This window comes from Lynx rufus, unplaced genomic scaffold (genome assembly GCF_022079265.1).
Source record: "Lynx rufus isolate CCGP_SWC_20201006 ecotype Redwood Valley unplaced genomic scaffold, mLynRuf1.p SCAF_20, whole genome shotgun sequence".
NCBI classification, from domain to species: Eukaryota; Metazoa; Chordata; class Mammalia; order Carnivora; family Felidae; genus Lynx; species Lynx rufus.
In genome coordinates this window covers 14,167,722-14,187,642 of record NW_025814835.1, presented here as the reverse complement: position 1 = coordinate 14,187,642, position 19,921 = coordinate 14,167,722, and the positions used below count along the sequence as shown (strand labels likewise).

General features: G+C 41.9%; 1 protein-coding gene across 1 annotated transcript in view; it reads left to right on the top strand.

The window, feature by feature from the left end:
* The first annotated feature begins 4,744 nt into the window (after positions 1-4,744).
* The window catches only part of PHLPP1 (PH domain and leucine rich repeat protein phosphatase 1), a 214,199-nt gene continuing 199,022 nt past the window's right edge, over positions 4,745-19,921 (top strand). The window contains exon 1 of the mRNA XM_047086312.1: positions 4,745-6,424. Coding sequence (XP_046942268.1) covers positions 4,891-6,424 — 1,534 coding nt within the window. The 5' untranslated portion in view covers positions 4,745-4,890. The remainder of the gene's footprint in view (positions 6,425-19,921) is intronic.

Here is a 19,921-nt window from a genome sequence, read left to right as displayed (position 1 = left end):
CAACTTTGGCTCAGGTCATGGTTTCTGACCTGAACTCATGGTTCCTGAGTTCCAGCCCTGCATGAGGCTCTCTGCTGTCAACACCTGGAGCCTGCTTCAGATCTTCTGTCCCGGCTCCACTCCCCAACCTTCCCCTGCTTGTGGGCATGCACTCTCTCAAAAATAAATAAACATTAAAAAAAAAAAAAAAGAGTAAGTCAATTTTAGCTAAAGATTTAAAAAGAATGATAATGCTTTTATATAAGCTTCCTTAGGGCAGGTATTTTTGTCCAACTAGTTACTCAGGGTAAATGGTACCTACACATACGATTTCAATAAATCTGTTCCAGAAGTGTCCCAGGTGATTTACATTGAATGAATATTCCAGGTGATTTACATTGTTCCTGGAAGGGGGGGGGGCTTACAAGGTCTCTATTTCTTGGTCTAACACTTCCTTGTTGTGCTGTAATATAACACATTTGTTTATTTCTGTGAGGCAGGATGTGAGATATAAGAAAATGACAAAGAATCGCAGGACTTAAAACGGTGCACTAAAATCTGAAAATCTATCAAGTGTATTTGTAAAGTGGACTGCTTAAGATGACAGTGACAATCTAAGTTCTTGATAGAGTTCAAAGGGTAAATTTTGTGAGGGAGGGGTAAGGCTTTAGAGAGAACAGAAGGTATCTTCCTGCCAGTGAGCAGGGAACATACGAATTCAGTTTAGCCACCTGGGGCCCATTTAGTGCACTAGAGCAGTAATTTGCTAAATGGGTCCCTCATAGTAAAATAGAATGAGTAAATAGTGAGCAATTTAGGCATGGTAAACCACTAGTAGCTCAAGGGATATAAGAATGTGAAACTATAATTAGATCCCTTGTTCATAATGTACTAACTAAATGTATTACATTGTATATTGCATCTTTCTGAGTTTATTTCTGGACACAGCTGAGCCCTTAACAATTCAGACTGAAACCATCCCAGCTATCAATTCATGCTTCCATTAAAATTCCAACTGCTTATATTAGAAAAAAATTCCAAAGATGGTTTCTTTTATCTTGGATCTAAGGATGCAACCAGGATTAACCTAGATGCAAAGCACAGCAAGTCAGTTATAAATCACACAGCATAAAATAAACTGTGGCTGTAAATTGAAAATTATGTTCTCTTTTTCTATACTTAGCTGTGAAAATATTTTAACAAGTTGGCATCAGGGTTTGCAACTTTTACATCTGTTGTTTCTTTTCAGGATTATCTTTTAGCATTTTAAGATGTGATTCTTTGCAAAGTGTGGCTTGTCAGAAATGTGGTATTAGATTGTAATTTGGCACACCTTAAAAAGGGTAGGGGGCATTCATGAGTTGTGCGGTTTCAGGATACTGGCCTATTCTCCACTGTACTTTTAGTAGGAGAAGCTGCTGTTTCATGGGTGTCTGGAAAACATTTGTCCTTTACTGAAATCCTTTTCTTATTCGAAGGAATCATATAGTGTGGGTTGGCTCAGACGGTCTGGATAATGTTCCATGATACTACCAAGTTCTAAGCACAAGTTTCATTGCCCTTGTCTATTATTTCAACTATGAGGTTCCAGTTGATCTAGTGGTTAAGGGGACTGTCTACTCATTATGAACTCCCATTTTCTTTCTGTCTCTCCTCTCACCCCCAAGTTTAGTAACTTTATTGAAGGTTTGGAGGTGGAACAAGGGATGGATCACACTGTGAACCCTTATTCTTCTGTTCTTCCCTCACCTCTGATTTTTATTATGCTGGGTACAATGGAATATGGCATCTTTCAGACAATAGACACTATGCAGGAAATCGTTTATCTATGTAAGAATTATATTCTACCTTCTTTCTCTTCCCTGCCCTATCGCCCAACACAGGATTTTTTGTTTTGTTTTGTAGGCTGGAATGTATATCCTTTTTTCTTCATGCTGAGATACTTTGACATTAACCTTATTCATTATTTCCCTCCTCTTCCCAAATCGGTAATTCCTCACAGCTGTAGGGCAGGAGTGTATGATGACTCCCAACCCCTCCCACCTCCAGTACTTTGGACACTAAATTCTCTGAGCTATGCCTTTTCTTTAAAATTTTCCCCCTTGAAAAGGAGGTGTTTTGGTTATAAATACCTTCAAAGATTAAACAAAATTCCTAGAGGATAAAAAGGCAGTGATTGCATAAAGCTGAATGACAGGAACCAGAGCTAGATTAAGTACAGTACTACAATTTCTTAGGGTGCAAATGGACGTTAGGCCAATAGTGACCGTATTTATGATTAGAATAAACGTTTCCTGAGTTTGTTATACTAGCTAAACAAATATACCTCTAGAAAGCAGCTAGCTATATGGGAGTTAATATACATTTCTTCAATAGCAAAAATTAAACAGGCTTGTAGGAGATCCGCTAAGGAACTAATGAATATAAAGACTGAAGACTGTGTAAACAGTCTATGTTTTAGCATTGAAATTTAACATGCCTTTTGTTTTTTAATCATATTAAATAAAAGATAAATTAAAATACCATTCTTTTCATTTCTAGAACAGTTTGTGTTAGGAGCTACTCAAGGCAACATATGGATTAGTGTAGTTGAAATTTATCTTCAGTATCATTACCTTTTTTCTGCCTCTTTGCTTTCTTTCAGAGACAGATCCTTCAGCAAGTACCCAGTTTCGTTACAAAAAAATTCATCCAATGGTAGTCTCTTTGTCTGACTTCCTGGACAAGGTCAGTTCCCCTTGTTGTATTTTTTGTCTTTTCCCATGGCACCTTGTATTTTTCCCTTTTCTAGATCACTCTCACTTGTTGACTTTCTTTGTAATCTATATGCTCTGTGAAGGCAAGGGCAGTGTCTGATTTTTTTGGTTGCTTAACAGTGACTAGTATATCATATGTTTATAGTTTTTATTAAATTAATTGACATGACTATCTTATCTCTTTTGGGAGAATGTGCATTCCCCCTATTTTTAAAAACATGGAACTTGGTTCTGTTGATTGAAATGAAATGCAATAAAAATTAGTTTCATGAGGCCAAGGGGTAAGACTTCAAAAGAAAGATATAGAAAATCATTCTCAAGACTTTCCAGCATCAAGAGAAATATTTATTTTCATCCTGGTAGCTTCCTCCATTCCTCTTCAGTGAAACAGTGTAGATAACCTAAGTATGGCTTTACTTGCCCTTACCAATTTCTATTATTTCAGCAACAAGTTCCAGCTGATTTTTTTAAAAGATTTTTTTTTTTTTTAATTTTTAAATAATCTCTATACCCAAGATGGGGCTCAAACTCACAGCCCGGAGATCAAGAGTCTCATGCTCCCTTGACTGACCCAGACAGGTGCCCCTGATCTCTCTCTTTTCTCTCCTTGCTTGTTTGCCCCCATCCCCTAATGTCCCTCCAGGTTTACTAACCTTATTGAAGTTAAGGGAGGCCCTGGATAGAGGCACTTGACAAGTCTCACATGTGAAAATTTATAAAAATAAATCTGGGGGAATGGTAATTCAATTACAAATGTTTACTAAATTCTTTTGAATAGCAACCTGTTCTAGTCTAGCCTACAATATTGTTTAAATCGATGAGAAAATGCAACTTTTCAGACCACAACTAAACATTGTAGGAGCAGAAAACGTTTTTTTTTTCTTAATGTTTTAAGAAAAACCAACGTAAGACGTAAGAGGGAACACACAGGACCGATCTCATATCCCACGTCTCCAGTCCATGTCTTCTACTTTCCACTGCTTTGCGTTGTCGTTAAGTTACTTCAAACTTTAAGGTCAATGGGAAAAAACAAGACAGCAGCCCTTTGCCTTTTCCTTCCCGCATATGGCTGTGGAAGAGGATAGGCTCCAGGTTGCACGATTTCGAAAACGCGTATTCAACAATTGCCCATTGGACTTTGTCTTCCCCTGGACTTGAAAAAGTGGGGAAAGTGAGGTTGGCCACTTTTATGGCCAGTTATCCTGTGGTGCTGTGGGCGTGTTTTTGCATCTCATACAATGGGTGGAGGTGAGAACCAAGGAACTGGGACATTCGTACCGGTTAGCGTCCCTCAAAACCCTCACTTTAAATTAGCAGGGAAAACGAAAGTCTTCTGGGGAGCGGGAATGGGCGGGTTGGGCACAAATTAATGAACAAGAACATTCCCGGGCACAGAGTTTAACAGCAGAGGGCACAATACCCACTGCCCATAGCCGGCGGCTGGCTGAAGGAGGGGCATAAAATAAGGAACTCTGGGGCCTGTGGTTCGCCCTGTTTCCTTCGGCATGTTCGTTCCAGCACTAGAACTACAACTCCCAAGGTGCAGCGCGCGTCTGTGTGTGAGTGTCTCCTCTCTCTCTCTCTCCCCAGCCGGCCCCTCTCCCAGGCATCGCAGGCACCTCCCGGGATACTGCCCCCGCCCCCGCCCCGCCCCGCCCCGCCCTCGTACGCACGCGTCACGTTTGTTTACCCTGAAGCCCCGCCTCTCCGCCGTCCTCCAGCTCTCTCCACTTCTCCCAGGAATGCCGTCATGCTAATGATGCATATTCATGAGGCCCTCGTGGAGCTCCCGCCCTGCCCGCCGCCCGCCTTCCCGCTCCCGGCGCGTGATTAATATTCAATGAGCCCAGCTACGCGGCTGGTTCGCCCCGGCAAAGTGGGGGGAGCGGGCGGGGCCTGCGCTCCAGAGCCCGCGACCCGGGCGGGGAGGGCGTGTGTGGGGGGGCGGTGGCGGCTAGGCGGGCGGGCGCGCGGAATGGAACACCGAGACACCGACGGAATGCTCCGAATTGCCACATAATCCCCTGGAACGGCCGCGCGGAACGCCATTGGCTTCTCCCTTCTCCCCGCGCCGCCGTCTCCCACCTTCGCCTCATCGCCTCCCTCTCCTCCCGCTGCCTCCGGAGCTGGGGGGGAAGCGCGAAGCCCCACTGCAATGGAGCCCGCCGCCGCGGCTACGGCGCAGCGACTCCCAGAGACCAGCAGGGAGGACCGAGCTCCGGCTCCCGCGGCGGCGGCGGCTTTGGCGGCTCTGGCGGCAGCGGCCGGGGGCGGCCGGAGCCCGGAGCCCGCGCAGACCTCGGCAGCCCCGACCGGCGGGGCGCGGGAAGAGGCCCCCGGCGAGGCGCAGCCGGGGCCACCGCCGGGCCGGGCGGGAGGCACGGGTCGCCGGCGGCGGCGCGGCGCGCCCCAGCCCACCGCCGGCGGGGCTGCCCCGGTGCCCGGGGCCGGCAGCGGCGCCAACTCCCTCCTGCTGAGGAGAGGGCGGCTGAAGAGGAATCTGTCCGCGGCCGCCGCCGCCTCGTCGTCCTCCTCGTCGCCGTCGTCGGCGGCCGCTGCCGCCTCGCACTGCCCCGGCGCCGCCGGTCTCTCTGCCTCCTGTTCGGCCTCGGCGTCCCTGTGCACCCGGAGCCTGGACAGGAAGACGCTGCTCCTGAAGCACCGGCAGATGCTGCAGCTGCAGCCGTCGGACCGGGACTGGGTGAGGCACCAGCTCCAGCGGGGCTGCGTGCATGTCTTCGACCGCCACCTGGCCTCGACCTACCTGCGCCCGGTGCTCTGCACGCTGGACACCACGGCCGGCGAGGTGGCCGCCCGCCTGCTGCAGGTGGGCCACAAAGGCGGCGGCGTGGTGAAGGTGCTAGGCAAGGGGCCCGGACCCGCGGCCGGCGCGGAGCGGCTCCCCGACGTCGGCCCCCGGCTCGCGCCTGCCGAACCCCGGGACTTTGGGCCGCCGCCGGGGAGGAGCGGGCTGGCTGCCGTCGGGGGCCCGCCGCGCGCGCCTCCCGCGGACCTGCAGCTGCGGGGCGGCCCGGGCGGGTGGGCACGCCGTTCCTCCCGCGCCAGCCCCGCGCCGTCTGACTCCAGCCCGGGGGAGCCGGGCGCCCCGCAGTCCCTGGACGGCGCAGCCGCGGGCCCGACCTCCGACACGGAGAGCTTCAGCCTGAGCCCCAGCGCCGAGAGCGTGTCCGACCGGCTGGATCCCTACAGCAGCGGCAGCGGCTCGTCGTCGTCGTCCGAGGAGCTCGAGGCTGATCCGGCCCCGTCGGGGGCTCCGGGCCAGCCCCGCCTGCCCGGCCGCTCTGCGCCGGCCCGGCCCGGAGCGGGCGGCCGGCCGCCTTCCCCGACGGCCTCTCCGCCTCCGCTGCAGCCGAAAGCGCCGAGGGCGGCCGATGGCCCGGGAGGGGCCGCCCGGGACCGGCCGAGGGAGGAAAAGGCGGCTGCAGCCTCCGCCCTCGGCCGCCCCCAGTCGACCCCGGGTGGGAACGGGGCGGCCCCGGAGAAAGCGCCTCCGCCGCCCACCCTGTACGTGCAGCTCCACGGAGAGACCACCCGGCGCCTGGAGGCGGACGAGAAGCCATTGCAGATCCAAAATGACTACCTCTTCCAACTGGGATTTGGGGAGTTGTGGAGGGTGCAGGAGGAAGGCATGGACTCGGAGATTGGCTGCCTCATCCGCTTCTATGCAGGTAAGGGAATCACCTGTGTTTTGACGTGCGGGCTGTAAACACTTCCAGATCCCGAGGAGTTGAGTGCCAACCAGGAGTAAACGCGGGTCCTCGGGAGTCTTTGTTGCTTCTTTACAGCTTTCACGGACCATCTGTGTAGTAGTATATCGAGCAGTTTTAATACCCGAGACTTGCCGTCAGTCTTGAGGGCTCAGAGGTTGGGAAGCGATGTGGAAAAGGTGGCACAGCCACCAGGAAGTACAAGTGGCAGGTACTTGTGAGAACGGCGATAGGACTTCATGTTAACAGGGAGGGCGCTTCCTTCAGGCCTCCCCTCCTGGGCACGTTGGGTTGGAGGCGGTTTGGGATTGCAGGTAAACGGTCTCGTGCACACAATACCGACGGGGTGGGGGGGGACCTGAGCAACAGAAATGCTCTAGGTCACTCTTTGTGCAGTTGTCCCCGTTTGCCATTCTCGCATGACTCCCAGGAGCTCCTTTCTCGTCATCCGGTTCAGCTGTCATGCTGTCATGCTTATTTGCCCACTTAGTCCTCGCTGGCAGATAGGACCCCTCTTCGTGAGACTTTTTCCCCAGAGCTTTTTTTTTGCTTTATTTCGGTTTCACCTGCAAGTTTGATTCTCCCATCAAAAGTGATGTATCATTTCTTTTTCTCATTTCTGACTTATAGCCTTTCTAGCTAGATCTGACCATGACTGTGTGGCCGCAGGGATCACAATAATATTTGAAGTGGTTACCATATCTTGAGATGTGATCTAAAATCTTCCTCATTCATTGATTCTTTTTCTTTCCTTTTTTTTTTTTTTTTTCAGTTCCAGCTTAAAACTTTTTTACTTTTCTCTTTATTTTTTTCCAGCTTTTGGAGATACGACTGACGTGTTAGATCTAATTCTTACTAGGGGTGACTAATGTTTCTCTTTTGATGAAAGACTTGGCAGATACCAAACTAGGGAGCTATACATCCTGGGTGTTATATTTGAGGTTTATATTTGTTTGCATCTTTGCATGTTTTCTTTCTCTTCCTTTCCAATTATGTTCTTAGTGATGAGAAATTTTATTTAAAATAAAGTTAGCATAATAGAATTAGAAGACTTAACTCTTCCCCAGCTTTGCAATTCTAGTGTATAGGTGCTGGTGGAAAAGTAATCCTATTTGTAACTTGATTAATCTGTTCCCATTCTTTCTAATTTAATGTTTTTTGGTCCAACTGGTGTCTTAGTGGCAGTTGAGTCAATGAATAAATCTTTACTCCCACACTGAAATATCCAAGACCAGGAGCATTCCGGGTGAGGTGTCTTTTTAAGTTTCACTGAAGTTTTCATATAACTCAAGTGGATTTCTGATGGATTTTTGTCTTCTAAAGAAAACCATATCATGATGTTATAGCATTTATGGTATCTGAAGATAACATCTCAACTGAAAGACATGGCTTTAAAAGTTTATGGCCTAGAAAATCAGTGATTTTTTTTTTTTTTTTTTAATGTAGGAACAGCAAGTGCATCCTTATCTCCTGGAGCTCATGTGTTTTGTAAGATACTGTTATTTTTACAAAAGCATTAAATGGTAATCACACTTGGAATGAGAATGCTAACATGAGAATGATAAATGCCCTTATCACCAAACCAATTACGTGGAATGAAGTATATAGAGAGGAGGGGATATGTAGAATAAACAGTATTGAACATTTTATACATAAAAAGCTCTGCGTTTCTTGTCCTTGTGTTGATCATGATAAATGTCTATGGGAAAGGTTTTGGGCGTCCTAGTCATGAAATTTAAATCTTTGATTCCCTTAATTACCTCTTCAAGTGTGTCTAAAATATTCTAAGTGACTGATATACAGTGGTTTTTGTTTTTTTTTTAAGCTTATCAATCTAAAAGTGACACATTTTCCTTCTGGTTAAGCCAAATTTCTGGTGTGGGCATTTTGATCTTTTTTGTTTATGAAAAGCAGCAGTTGTTTCTTAACTTGCTTCATTTCTGTGTGCACAACATAAGTACATATATACTTCTGTGTATGTGCTTGTCAAAATGGCTAATAAAACGGGGGCGTCACACGCGGTATCCAACCTGTCCTTGAATGTGAAGCCAGTGTACAGGTGTCCCAGAAGCAAGATGCTTGTTATAGAGGTGTCTGGTTGTTTGTTTTTTACACAGAGTTGAGCCTATTTTAAATCCAAGGCAATACATAAAATGTCTCTGTTGATATGCATTTGCCACAGAACTAAATTGCGCTGATGGTACTTGAACTTTTGCAAGGAAGCTTAGTTATTGATGAACAAAAGGGCCTTGTTATAAGGTGGTCTTACTTATTATGGGAACACCGTCAGGACTTCACAGGCAAATGAGGGTTTGTGCCTCGCTGGAGGAGATTCCTAGAAATTACCCTGGCAGTCGAATGAATGTAGTAGGACACCCAACGAGAACGTGTTACATTTTGGTAGTATTAAGAATCCTTAGGAAAAAGAGAATTAAAGTTTATTTTAGATAAAGGTGTCGCATGCCACATTTGTTTTTATAATTCTAGGTATGACTTTTAAATTTCTTGCTGTGTGTCTTTTTGTTTAGGTGTGTAGTTGGAGTTAAGGATAGATTAGGAAATTGCCTTTGAAGCATTTTGAATACTGTCCTGTATTTAAATTGAACTCATTATCTGCTATCTAGTTATCTAGTTAGCTACTTTTTTTTTTTTTTGAGAAGTTCTTGTTCAACCGAGAACTTTCATTCTTTTGAAGGTCACCTTTCAATGGAATTTTAGTATTTATAACTTGACTCAAGTTATTCTTAAAAGTCTTTGAAAGGCATTCGCAGTTGCTTTGAATATTTAATACTTATTTGGGTAAAGTAAAATGGAAGTCTTTAATGAGGTATAAGGTGTTGGACGAAAGGTGCTATCTAATTACAGAGTTGTTAATGAAAACTTAGTTTGAAAATTGTATCTTTCAAGCATTCTTTAAGCTGCTGACTTAAAATATGACAAAATTTAAGTGGCTGTATATGAAGTTACTGGTCTTAAGTATTTTAAGTATGTTAACATTTAATTTCCTCTTAAAGTTAACTATCTTAAATTTTCCTTGGAAGAGAGTAATTTTAGGTTAAAAAGTTTAAAAATTTATGTGGCTTGACGTAAGTTATGGACTTCAAAACATTAATGAGCTTTGTGTTTTGGACTCCCCAGGGAGTCTGAGTGACTGGCCAAGGGCAGTGTTAAACTATATATTTTTTTGACTCTGTTCTGCCACCTTTTAGATTTAGTGGTTTAGCTATTTCAGTTCCAATTGTAATAGTGGGAAAGGGTGTTGGCAGAATGGAGAGCACACCCACTGTGCCTAGTGAAATCTTGGACAAGATGTTTTTATGGGACTTTTGGGATTGCTCAGGAGAACAATCTCCTAGCCCCTCATATTTCTTCTCTTTTTCTCTTTTGGGAATGATCAAACCTTACATGGTTTCCTGCATGGAAACTGAGAAGGGGTGGTTCAGCATTAAGCTGTAATATTGACCAGCAGGCTCTTATTACTATAATTACAGCAGTATTGAGTAACGTGCTATGAACATGTGACACCAATGTGTGCTTGAACAGTCCTTTCAATTTTAAGAACAAAGGGTTTAACTTTAATTTTGTTGTTTTAGATTTACATTTTATATTTGTTGTTTTTGGTACAAACTGCATGCTATCTTTTCCTTCGTAACTGTGGTTTGAGAACATCTATTAATATGTTGGGTTTTATCATCTTCACAAATTTTAAAGGGCTTTCACATAAATTATCTTATTTGTCCTTTCAAAAACATTATTAGGGAGGAGTCGATGTCAATCCTCTTTTCAGAGAGAGAAACGTGCACAGAGAGGTTTGCCTCTTGCTTGTAGTTTTTCAGTCCTTGGCAGAGCTGAGTATATAGAGAGCTGGGCTATTCTGTTTTGCAATTCATATCACTTTCCATGAATCGATGCTGAATTTCATTTACACTTGAATTTTTCAGTTGGTTAGAAGCATGCAGAAAATATGCTATTTTTGTTGGTAATGAGGTGATTTTATCCTCTAGTCCAAAGTGGTATTCCTTATGAAATATTGATGGTCTTATTTTTTTATCATGCTGCCTTTGAACACCCTGAGTACCAAGACTGGCAAATTAATACGCAATACAGAAAGAGTACTATACTAAAGTGTTGTCAATATTCTGGTTGCAAACAATGATACTTGCATTTAAGTTGCTAGGAAATGAAGTTTACTTAATGACTTTATTTTTTTTATCTGACCATGCCTTATTTGTTAAACAGTAAATCTTCATTGGGTCTAGAAAATTAACACTTCATCTGAAAAGTGGATAACTTTTCAGGGTGGAGGTGTGACAATTCAGTTCCTTTAAAACATAGCCTTACTTGTAAAGTATTGAAAATATACATCATAAAAGGTTTGCTTAAGTCTTTTTAGAATAGAATTACTGGTACTTTAGTGATAGTGCTTTTCTGGTGTTACTATGCTATTGTTATGATTATTTTTATCATTCATACATTATACAGAGCTAGAGAGTAAGCTCTTCTCCCTGAATTTCATTGTTGCTTCTGAAACTTCTAAAATGTGTGTCTTTTGTGCTGGGTGAAATAATGCAGGGAGAGGAGATGTGTGTAAGTTAGTTTGTAAGGTTTCCGGGTTAAAAGTTGTATCTTTTTGTTGCTATAAGATTGTTAAATCAACCACCTTAAATGATTGGTTACCTCAAGGTCATTATTTTTTAAAGTGTAAAGTGTTTTGGTTTCTTGCTCTTTTTTTTTTTTTTTTTTTTTAAGAGTCCTGCGTTTGATTTATTGGTAACATAACAGTCATTGACATTCTTTATGATCCAAGCCTGGTGTAATACTTGGCATTTTAGTTTAAACATTTGTTGAATTGAATTTGTGGAATTTTGTTAAGCAGCTGGTGGTGCATGCCCTGATTCTTCAGCCTTCCGTCCTGTTTGGGTCCCCAGGGATGCGTTAAACACACATACACGCGGAGGCATTTCTCCCATGGCAGCAGATTTTAGATGTGCCACATACTATTAATATCTTCTCTTTCACGTGAGTGAAGCTCTGTGTGGATTTTAAGAGAGCAGTTCTCTCTCCCAAGTTTTCTTAGAGTTAACAGGTGTTTTTTTTCCCCCTTCTTTTCAAAGGCATCTCTTACCTCAACTTTGAGATGAACTTAATGAGACATCTGTCAAATGAGGCATCTTAGATTTAATGATTTTGTTACGTGCCAGGGTTGAACACAATTCAGTTTATCTGGACAGGAGACGGGTTTAATTGTTGTACTGTGAAAGTCAGGAGATCTTGAAGCCGCTCAGGAGAAAAGCTTTTTCCTTTAAAAAAGATGCCTGACATTTTGAAAAAGAGAAGTTACCAAAATGTCTGGGAAAATGAAGCCTTTAAAAAAAAAAAAAAAAAAGAATCCCACCTTCTAAAACCCACTCCACCTCTTTAATCCCAGGCATCTGGTGCAGCCCTGGTAATGAGGGCCTTTGAATCTGGCCTCCTGTCCCTGTGCTTCTGGGGCAAACCCTTTTTTATACTTACCTTTGGTTTTCTAAAGATAGTATAATTAAAACAAAAAATTTGACCATGTGGATTCTTTAGACATATTAGGTATTTACAACCTAAGTCTGTGGTGACTGGTTGTGTTTTGATTTGTAGGAGACTTCAACTCTAGGCTTTGGGAAATTTTGATAAATTTGAAGCTCAGAGATCTGGAAAGAATAGATTTTAGTGATATTTGGATTAAAAAACGTTAGGATATTTGGCTAACTATGAAATAGCAACTCTTCTAGGTTGAGTGATACCGCACTTTAGAATCCAACATGATGACAGTTATGGGATTACTGAAGTGTTATTACACTTTGATTTGGAGGTAGAATGGTTTTGTTGTATACCTCGTGTGTAACATACGCCTGGTGTACCTTTTAGTATGTTTAATGAAACAAAGCATAACCTTCCAAGAAAGCCAGGTTCTTGCTGAAGCAGTTGTTTCCCTGTTGTATTTTTACATTTGAGATTGCCTTAATACATTGTAAAATGTGTTTAAAGATAAAGTATCTTGTTCGGGTACAAGTCCGGGAGCTTCTGAGTTTGGGACTCGAGGTGCTATTAGAAAAGGAGTGGAAAAGTCTGTTTGTAGGTTGTACACATTTTGTAAGTTTGTAAATATCAGTATTTTGGCAAAAAAACCCCAAAATTCAGAACTTTTGGCATATACTTTCCCAAATGAAATTAGTGTCATTTCCAGTTATATGAAAGCATTCAGTTGAAGACTGAGCACAATTTGAAATAATTTTGCTTTAGACCATTTAAATAAGGAGTGAAAAGTCTTGTAGAACTTTGAGGTTTGAGATGATTTGAATTGGTTGATTTTTCTTTTTAGCTTTGTTTTTTTTTCCCCTGCATTCTTTTCAAGCAGGAAGAGTTTTGTATTTTTTGCTATTCCTACCGACTCATACATTTGGTAAAAAGTAGAGAATGAATCTTTTCATATACCCTCCGTTAACAACATGTTAGAATATTTGGGCTTTCTTTTCAAATATGAGGCATGTTTTTGAATATAGTGATAGTATGATCTGTACTTGTTTTCATTGCCTATTCAAGAATTACTTTGATTTTTACAGTCCGTTCACTCCTGACACGTAGTCCAAAGAATGAAATTTTATGCACAGAACCAGTTTGGTTTTTTATTTTGTCAATGATGAGAAATACATTCCTTAGGAGTTCTGTCTTTTTCCCATTCTTATATCTTGAGAGCTTGTATGGTGGTGTCTTCGTCCTGAATGGGTGCTACATTATGGTTCTTGAGTTTGGCTGATGTGTCCTGGGGTCGGGTGAAAGTATCCTTGTTTGTTTGTTTTTCAAAAATAACTTTTGGGAAAAAATTATATGGTTTTATCTCACACTCTGAGAAAAGAAGGTGTATAGTTTAAGGAAATTAGTCTGAAAGTTGGTCTGACTTTGGGTATTCATTTTATTAACCTATCCTGGGTGTTGCTTTCCTGATGATGAGGTTGGAGTGGAGTAAGCGTAAGATCTTTTTCAACTCTTAACATACTGGGGCTCCATTCGAGAACCTTTTCTTCCCATTAGGAAGGCTAAAAGTTGTAGTTGTTTTGTTTTATAAGACCTGCCCATGGGCTTAAAAGAGTCAAATCTCCTGCATTTTGTCAGGGAGAAAGGAATCGACTTGGACCTCATGTACGCAAGATAGCCTGAGGTTGACAGCCAAAGTAGACCGCCTTTTTGGTGTAGATTCGGACAAATGACCGCATAGGTAATGTTTGGTTCATTCTCTCTCCCCGTCAGCCTTACCTCCCAACCTAGACCTCAGCATGCTGGAGATGATTTAAAGAAATGCATCCTTTTAAAAGTTAGAGTTGTTGTTGTTGTTGTTTTAATGTTTTATTTTTGAGAGAGAGAGAGAGAGAGAGACAGAGACAGAGCACGAGTGGGGGAGGGGCAGAGGCAGACACAGACTCCGAAGCAGGCTCCATCCGGGCTCCGAGCTGTCAGCGCCCAGCACCCACAGATGGAGAGCTCATGACCTAAGCTGAAGTTGGATGCTTAAGTGACTGAGCCACTCAGGCACCCCTAGAGTTTTTTCTTAAGTTGGCATATAAAGCAATAATAATCATAATTCAGCTTATCAAGTTTACTGTAACGATAACTCTGTATTTGAGGTATTCAGATGTACAAAACTTACGGATTGTTAGCTTTAATTTTTGCTGAGGTGTGTGCCTGTCTCCTTGTGCCTAGAGTCTCAGGAGAAAAAGCACTTAAAGAAAATGGAATTTTTGTGTTGTTATTTTGATTAGATGATAGACTTTAGGATCCCACAGAGATCCTAAACAAGTCCGTAGAGGTTAAGTGTCTGGTCCAAGATCATTGATCAAGTAAGTCATTCTCAGAATTAGGAATAGCACTCATGATTTGGATTATCTGTCCATTGTTCTTTTTCTCACCGCACTGCCTGCTTACGAATTTATGATCTTTGGATCCTCCTTATATTTAGTATTCAAAATGAAAGTTAAGAAAAATGGAGTGTACTTACCACATTTGGTGGTTTTTCTGTGACTTCAAGGTGTTTCTGGTTTCATTTCATTGTCATCAGTGCTTTTGAGAGGTTGCCCATCACTTTGACAGACATAAGGGTGGGGGGCTTTTAATGGAGCTGTTGGATATCTTAATTGCTTAGAGGGAAATTAGAATGTTACCCTTTGGGGGATTTAATGATAGAACTTTAAAGTTGACAGATGGTTGGCTGAGAGGACTTCCAGTACTAGAAAATCAGAAAACCAATGGTGATTTGTCTAGTACTTTGAAATTGAAATTGTTAGAATGGAACTGTAAAAAGAAATCATTGACTTTTAAAAAATATTTGGGAAAAATTTTAAAAAGAGATGTTGAAGAAAAATTCTCATTTAAATATGTTCATTGGAAAGATTCAGTGTTCGTTATATTCTTTCTTTCAACAAAATTTTTAAAGATGTCTTCTCACAATGAAAAGAGCATAGCTTATTCAGGTACACATACTCAGTTCTACTTTTGTCTCATATAAAAAAAACCAAAACAACTGACTTCAGTAATCTTTGGGCTTTTGTCGTTTGTTGGTTTTGGAAGTCTTTATCAAGAAATCTCCTGTTTTGAATATCTCCTTTCTCTCCCTAAAAGAGGGGGAGAGGGAGAAGAACAGAGAAAGAAATTCCTGCTCCTGTTAGCAAAAAGACAGTTTGTGAATATTTTTAGGGGTATGAGAAAGATTTCCTTCTATATTAGGCTCTATTTTAATTTAAGCATTTACCTTAAGCAAAAGTTTTAGCTTTCCTTATAGGGAAGTTAATCTACTGAGTCAATTAATTCCTCAAAGATGACTGTTCATTTTTAATATGAGGAAGGGAACTTTTTAAAGTGCAGAAGTACAAAAGGGTAAAAATACATTGCATCTGACATGTAGAATATGTACTCCAGATGCTGAAACAGGAGAAATTTCTCTTGATGGTCTCTTGGAGAGGTGGTATGGCCGGGGGCAGCTGACATTCAGTTTTATGTACTAACGATCTCTCCTTATGGGAGGAAGTAAATTCTGTAATTGAAGGACACTCATTCTCTTATACATGCCCCACACATGCGTTCTGCATTGAATGTTGAAGCAGGATGTTCATGGGAGGTGGTAGTCATATTTACTGACGGGAGGGAGGGGTAGGTGGGTGGGGTAAATACACTTGGGAGAAAAAAATCTTGATTTGAAAAAATTTGCCATTCTTAATTACGTGGATCACTTTTTTCACATCTTAATTGTAACGTATTTATGTTGTGAATGGCTTATTTATATCCCTTTGCTCACTTTTTGTTTGATATTTGCCTTTTTCCTACTGGTCTATAGGTTGGTTTTGGGGGGTATATTTAGGGAAACTAGCTTTATTTTGTAAGTCACTAATATTTTCTTTATCCGTTACACTTTTATGTCAGTCTTTTCCTCTAGATATTTCGGGTTCTGTGTCATGCTTAAAAAGACTCCCTATCCTAGGATTAAAAAATGAAATTTCCTGTATTTTCCTGTGGTATCTTACAGTTCTATTTTCTCTGCTGAAAATTTTAATCTGTTTAAGAAAGATAGGAAGTAGGGAAGAAATTGTGTCAATACTTTTTATTGAATAGTTGAGTTATTTCTTCACTGATTTAAATGCCACTTTTCCTCAGTTTTGTCTTTTAACTGAGATTAGAATCTATGATATAGGACAGTTTAGGTTTAGAAGCTATTTTGAATTTGTTGAAGAAAATAGGGAGAAAGAGAAGGATGCTTATCTGATTTCCACTACATTTCTTTTTTACTCCCTAATTTCCCAGTAGCAGATTGTGACCATTACTTCCAGGACTCAATGTGCTTCTGGAATATGGATCTGTCAGGATTCTCTTTTCCTGTGGATACTTTGTCATCCTGAAGTAGCTGGGATGGGAGTGGGGTCAGCTGGAATATAAAATGCTGATGTATAGACACATGTATAGATACACATGTATATATGTGTGTCTACAAATGTGTGTGTAAGTATTTGTACAGTATACATTATATATATTGCAATATACACATTGCATTAGGGAGCATCAGCTGCTTATTTATGCTGAAGAGATTCTTTTTTTTTTTTTTTTTTTCCTTCTGAATAACTTCTGGGGACTACTCTGAAGGTCACTGTGGAGCACATAGGATTTATCTTTTGAATATAGAAAAAGGAAGACCAGCATGTTTATCAAAATCAGTAACAGCTCTGCCAGTGGTGCTTTGAGGTTTTCCTGAGTTGGACTGAGAAGGGGTTTCTGTCGGTGGCCATGAATTGAGATGACAAGGACATAATGTCAAATAACTCTGAGCTGAAAATGGTGTAACGGGACCAGTGTCCTGATGGCAGTCCTGGCACGTTAGTGCTATAGGTAAATGAAGTCCCTGGAAAGATGAAATAGTTTTAGTGGGTCCTAAATGTCAAACCTAGACAAATCAAGTTGGAACATCTACCACCTGAGCAGGCTCTCATGCTCTAGTGACCAGTTCTTAGTCATGGGACCACAAGACAAAAATTGTACTACCGTTGCATTTCGTGGCCTTATCAGACCCTCTTTGTTGGAGAGGTGAGATTCTTCTCTGTAGGCTTTTAGCTGTATTACCCAAGTTCAAAATTGTCTTAGCTGGAGTGGATTCCGGACTTGAATCCATGAGTATTTAAGGAGAAAATCTCCAGACCCATTGCCCTAAAATACTAACTGAAATAATGATGCCGTTGCCAAACTTATTTAGGTGTTTACAAGTAACATTTCTTCCACAATGACAAACCGGATGGCATTTTTTTTTAATTTGAAGAAACAAGTGCAAAGAATTAAACTTCCTCAGCATAACTGTATCCTACTATATATAATGTTCACAAAATTGAATAATATTTTGTTATTTAGGAAACGTTTATATCCTTACTACATACTAGGCAGTGTTTTAAGTCCTTTGTATATATTAGCTAATTTAATTGTCATAACAACCCTACGAGGTAGACCGTGTTATTACTTCAGTATTACAGATAGAGGAACTGAGTCACAGAGCTGTTTAGTAACTTGTCTGGATTTGTACAGTGAGTAAAGCACAGGCAATATTCAAGTCCAGGCATCTGACCCCGGAATCAACTCCTTAGTACCCACCTTGTTTTGCTGAATGTGGACAACTTGTCCCTGATAACCTTCTGGGGCCTGCTTGAGCATATCATTGTTTAGGAAGCGCGGATTTTGAAATAGTTAAGGCTGGACTTGGGTTCTGCATCTGCTGCTGCCCCTAGGGCTCCATTGGCTTCTTTCCTTCTCTGTTGAAAGAGGCAATACCTTCGTGTCCCATGAGGTTGTTGAGCAGATCAACTGAAATCTGTGAAAGTGCCTGGCACAGCGGTACCGGCTGTTATGAACCGAGCCCTAGTCTTGGGTGGGAGGAGTGCTGACTGGGGACTAGCCACCTGGGTTTGGCTGTGGGCTTCTTTACTTGATGGGAAACCAGTAATGAGCCCCTTAACCTCCTCAAGCCTCATTAGAGAAAGAGGAGGAGAAAAGTGATAAAATAACTCAGTCTCAGAGAACTTTGTGAGGTTCAGATTTGGTGATACATGTGGAGGTGCTTTGTAAACTGTGATAAGCTACACAAATATAGTGTGGTTCTATTTTTAGCAACGGTGAATTGCCACAAACGTTAATTAGACTTAATTAGGGCCCATTAAGGAAGATGGGGGACCCTGGTGCTCAGTGACAGTGGCAGACCATACACTTTTCACCCGTCCATCCGTCCATCCACCCATCCAGTAATTATCTACCAGGTCAGAGGTGCTTTGGAATCAAAGATGACTGATTTGAATTTTCTAGGATCCCTTGACATGCTTTCCATCTTGAGAGGATGTTTCTGGAAACAGCAAGCCCGCCAGCATTTCCACACAAAGGTGAAAAGCGTTCTGGTGGAGGCAGTGTTCCCAGATGACTGTCGTAGCAGTGAACGAGGAAGGCTCCTGACTCCACTGTGTGAGGCCCCAGAGGGCACTTGAGCCAAGTCTTGAAGGACCCGAAGGACCAGGCTGTTGTCTTAATTCTGGGATCCTGAATTGTTTGAGGAGCAGCCATAAATTACTAGTTCAAAGTCCAGTCAGACTGAGTTTATCCTCTAAGATTTACTAAGTACCTTTCCATCTAGGCATCTGGGCCTTTTTATCCACTTGAATTATTTGGGCTCCATTTGGTATCAGAGTTTGTGAGGATATAAATTCTGGGTTAAGCAAATATGAATTTTGCTTTTCTGAAAAGGAAATGCAAATGTGCACATACTTGATGTTGCCCTGAAGCCTGGTGCAGGGGGTCCTGCAGTACATTTGAAAGACATTCTCTTATTTCTTATTTTAAGGCCTGTGAGGGTTTTGCTTTCCTCAGATTTATTGGAATTATGGGAAATGTGATTATCTTTTGGAGTCGGTTTTTTCTTTTTAATTTTCATTCTTTAAAATTTATTTATTTATTTATTTGTTTGTTTGTTTGTTTATTTATTTAACTAGGTTCCACACCCAACGTGAGGCTTGAACTCACGACCCTGAGATTAAGAATCGCATATTCTACCAACTGAGCCAGCCAGGTGCCCCCAGAGGCAGTTACTTTCTTTTACTTTAGTGACACATAGTAGACTGCATTAATGTAAAATTTGGACGATGATGAGTTGGTCATAATCTGAGAATGTTATTTTTCACTGTGCTCAGTCTCCACTGATGAAGGAACTTTTTTAAAGACTTCTTGTGTGGACTAGGAGGAAACACAGTTCTGAAATGTTCATGTAAGCAAAAGCAACATATTAGCTCTTGAATCCATGGCTGGAAAGCTTGTACTATGCATATGGCAAGTTAAGTCTTTACTAACGGCCCGTTATAAATTTTGTTTTAAATAGAAGGGAAATAAATGTCTCTGTGGAATATTGTCTCGTGTAGTAATGTGAATGGCATCACTGGAAAAAAGGTCTTCAGTTGCCTTTTGGTTTTGTTTTTATTTTTATTGAAAAAAATTTTTTTTAATGTTTTATTTATTTTTGCGACAGAGAGAGACAGAGCGTGAGCAGGGGAGGCAGAGGGAGAGACACACACAGAATCCGAAGCAGGCTCCAGCCTCTGAGCTGTCAGCACAGAGCCTGACGTGGGGTTCCAGCTCACAGACCACAAGATCATGACCTGAGCTGAAGTCGGACGCTTAACCGACAGAGCCACCCAGGCGCACCTGTTTTGTTTTTAAATTATGACGAAGACCGTGGTTAAAAAAAAAAAAAAAAAAAAAAAAGTTATTCAGATCCTGTCTAAAATAAGTCATGTTTCTAATTCAAATGAAAATACTAATTCATACTCATCAACATCGAGGTTAATCACCTGCCAATGTGTATTTTCCACTGTCATTAGCACTTTTTTGCCCTCTGTGACACAGGTTTACAGAGACTTCAGT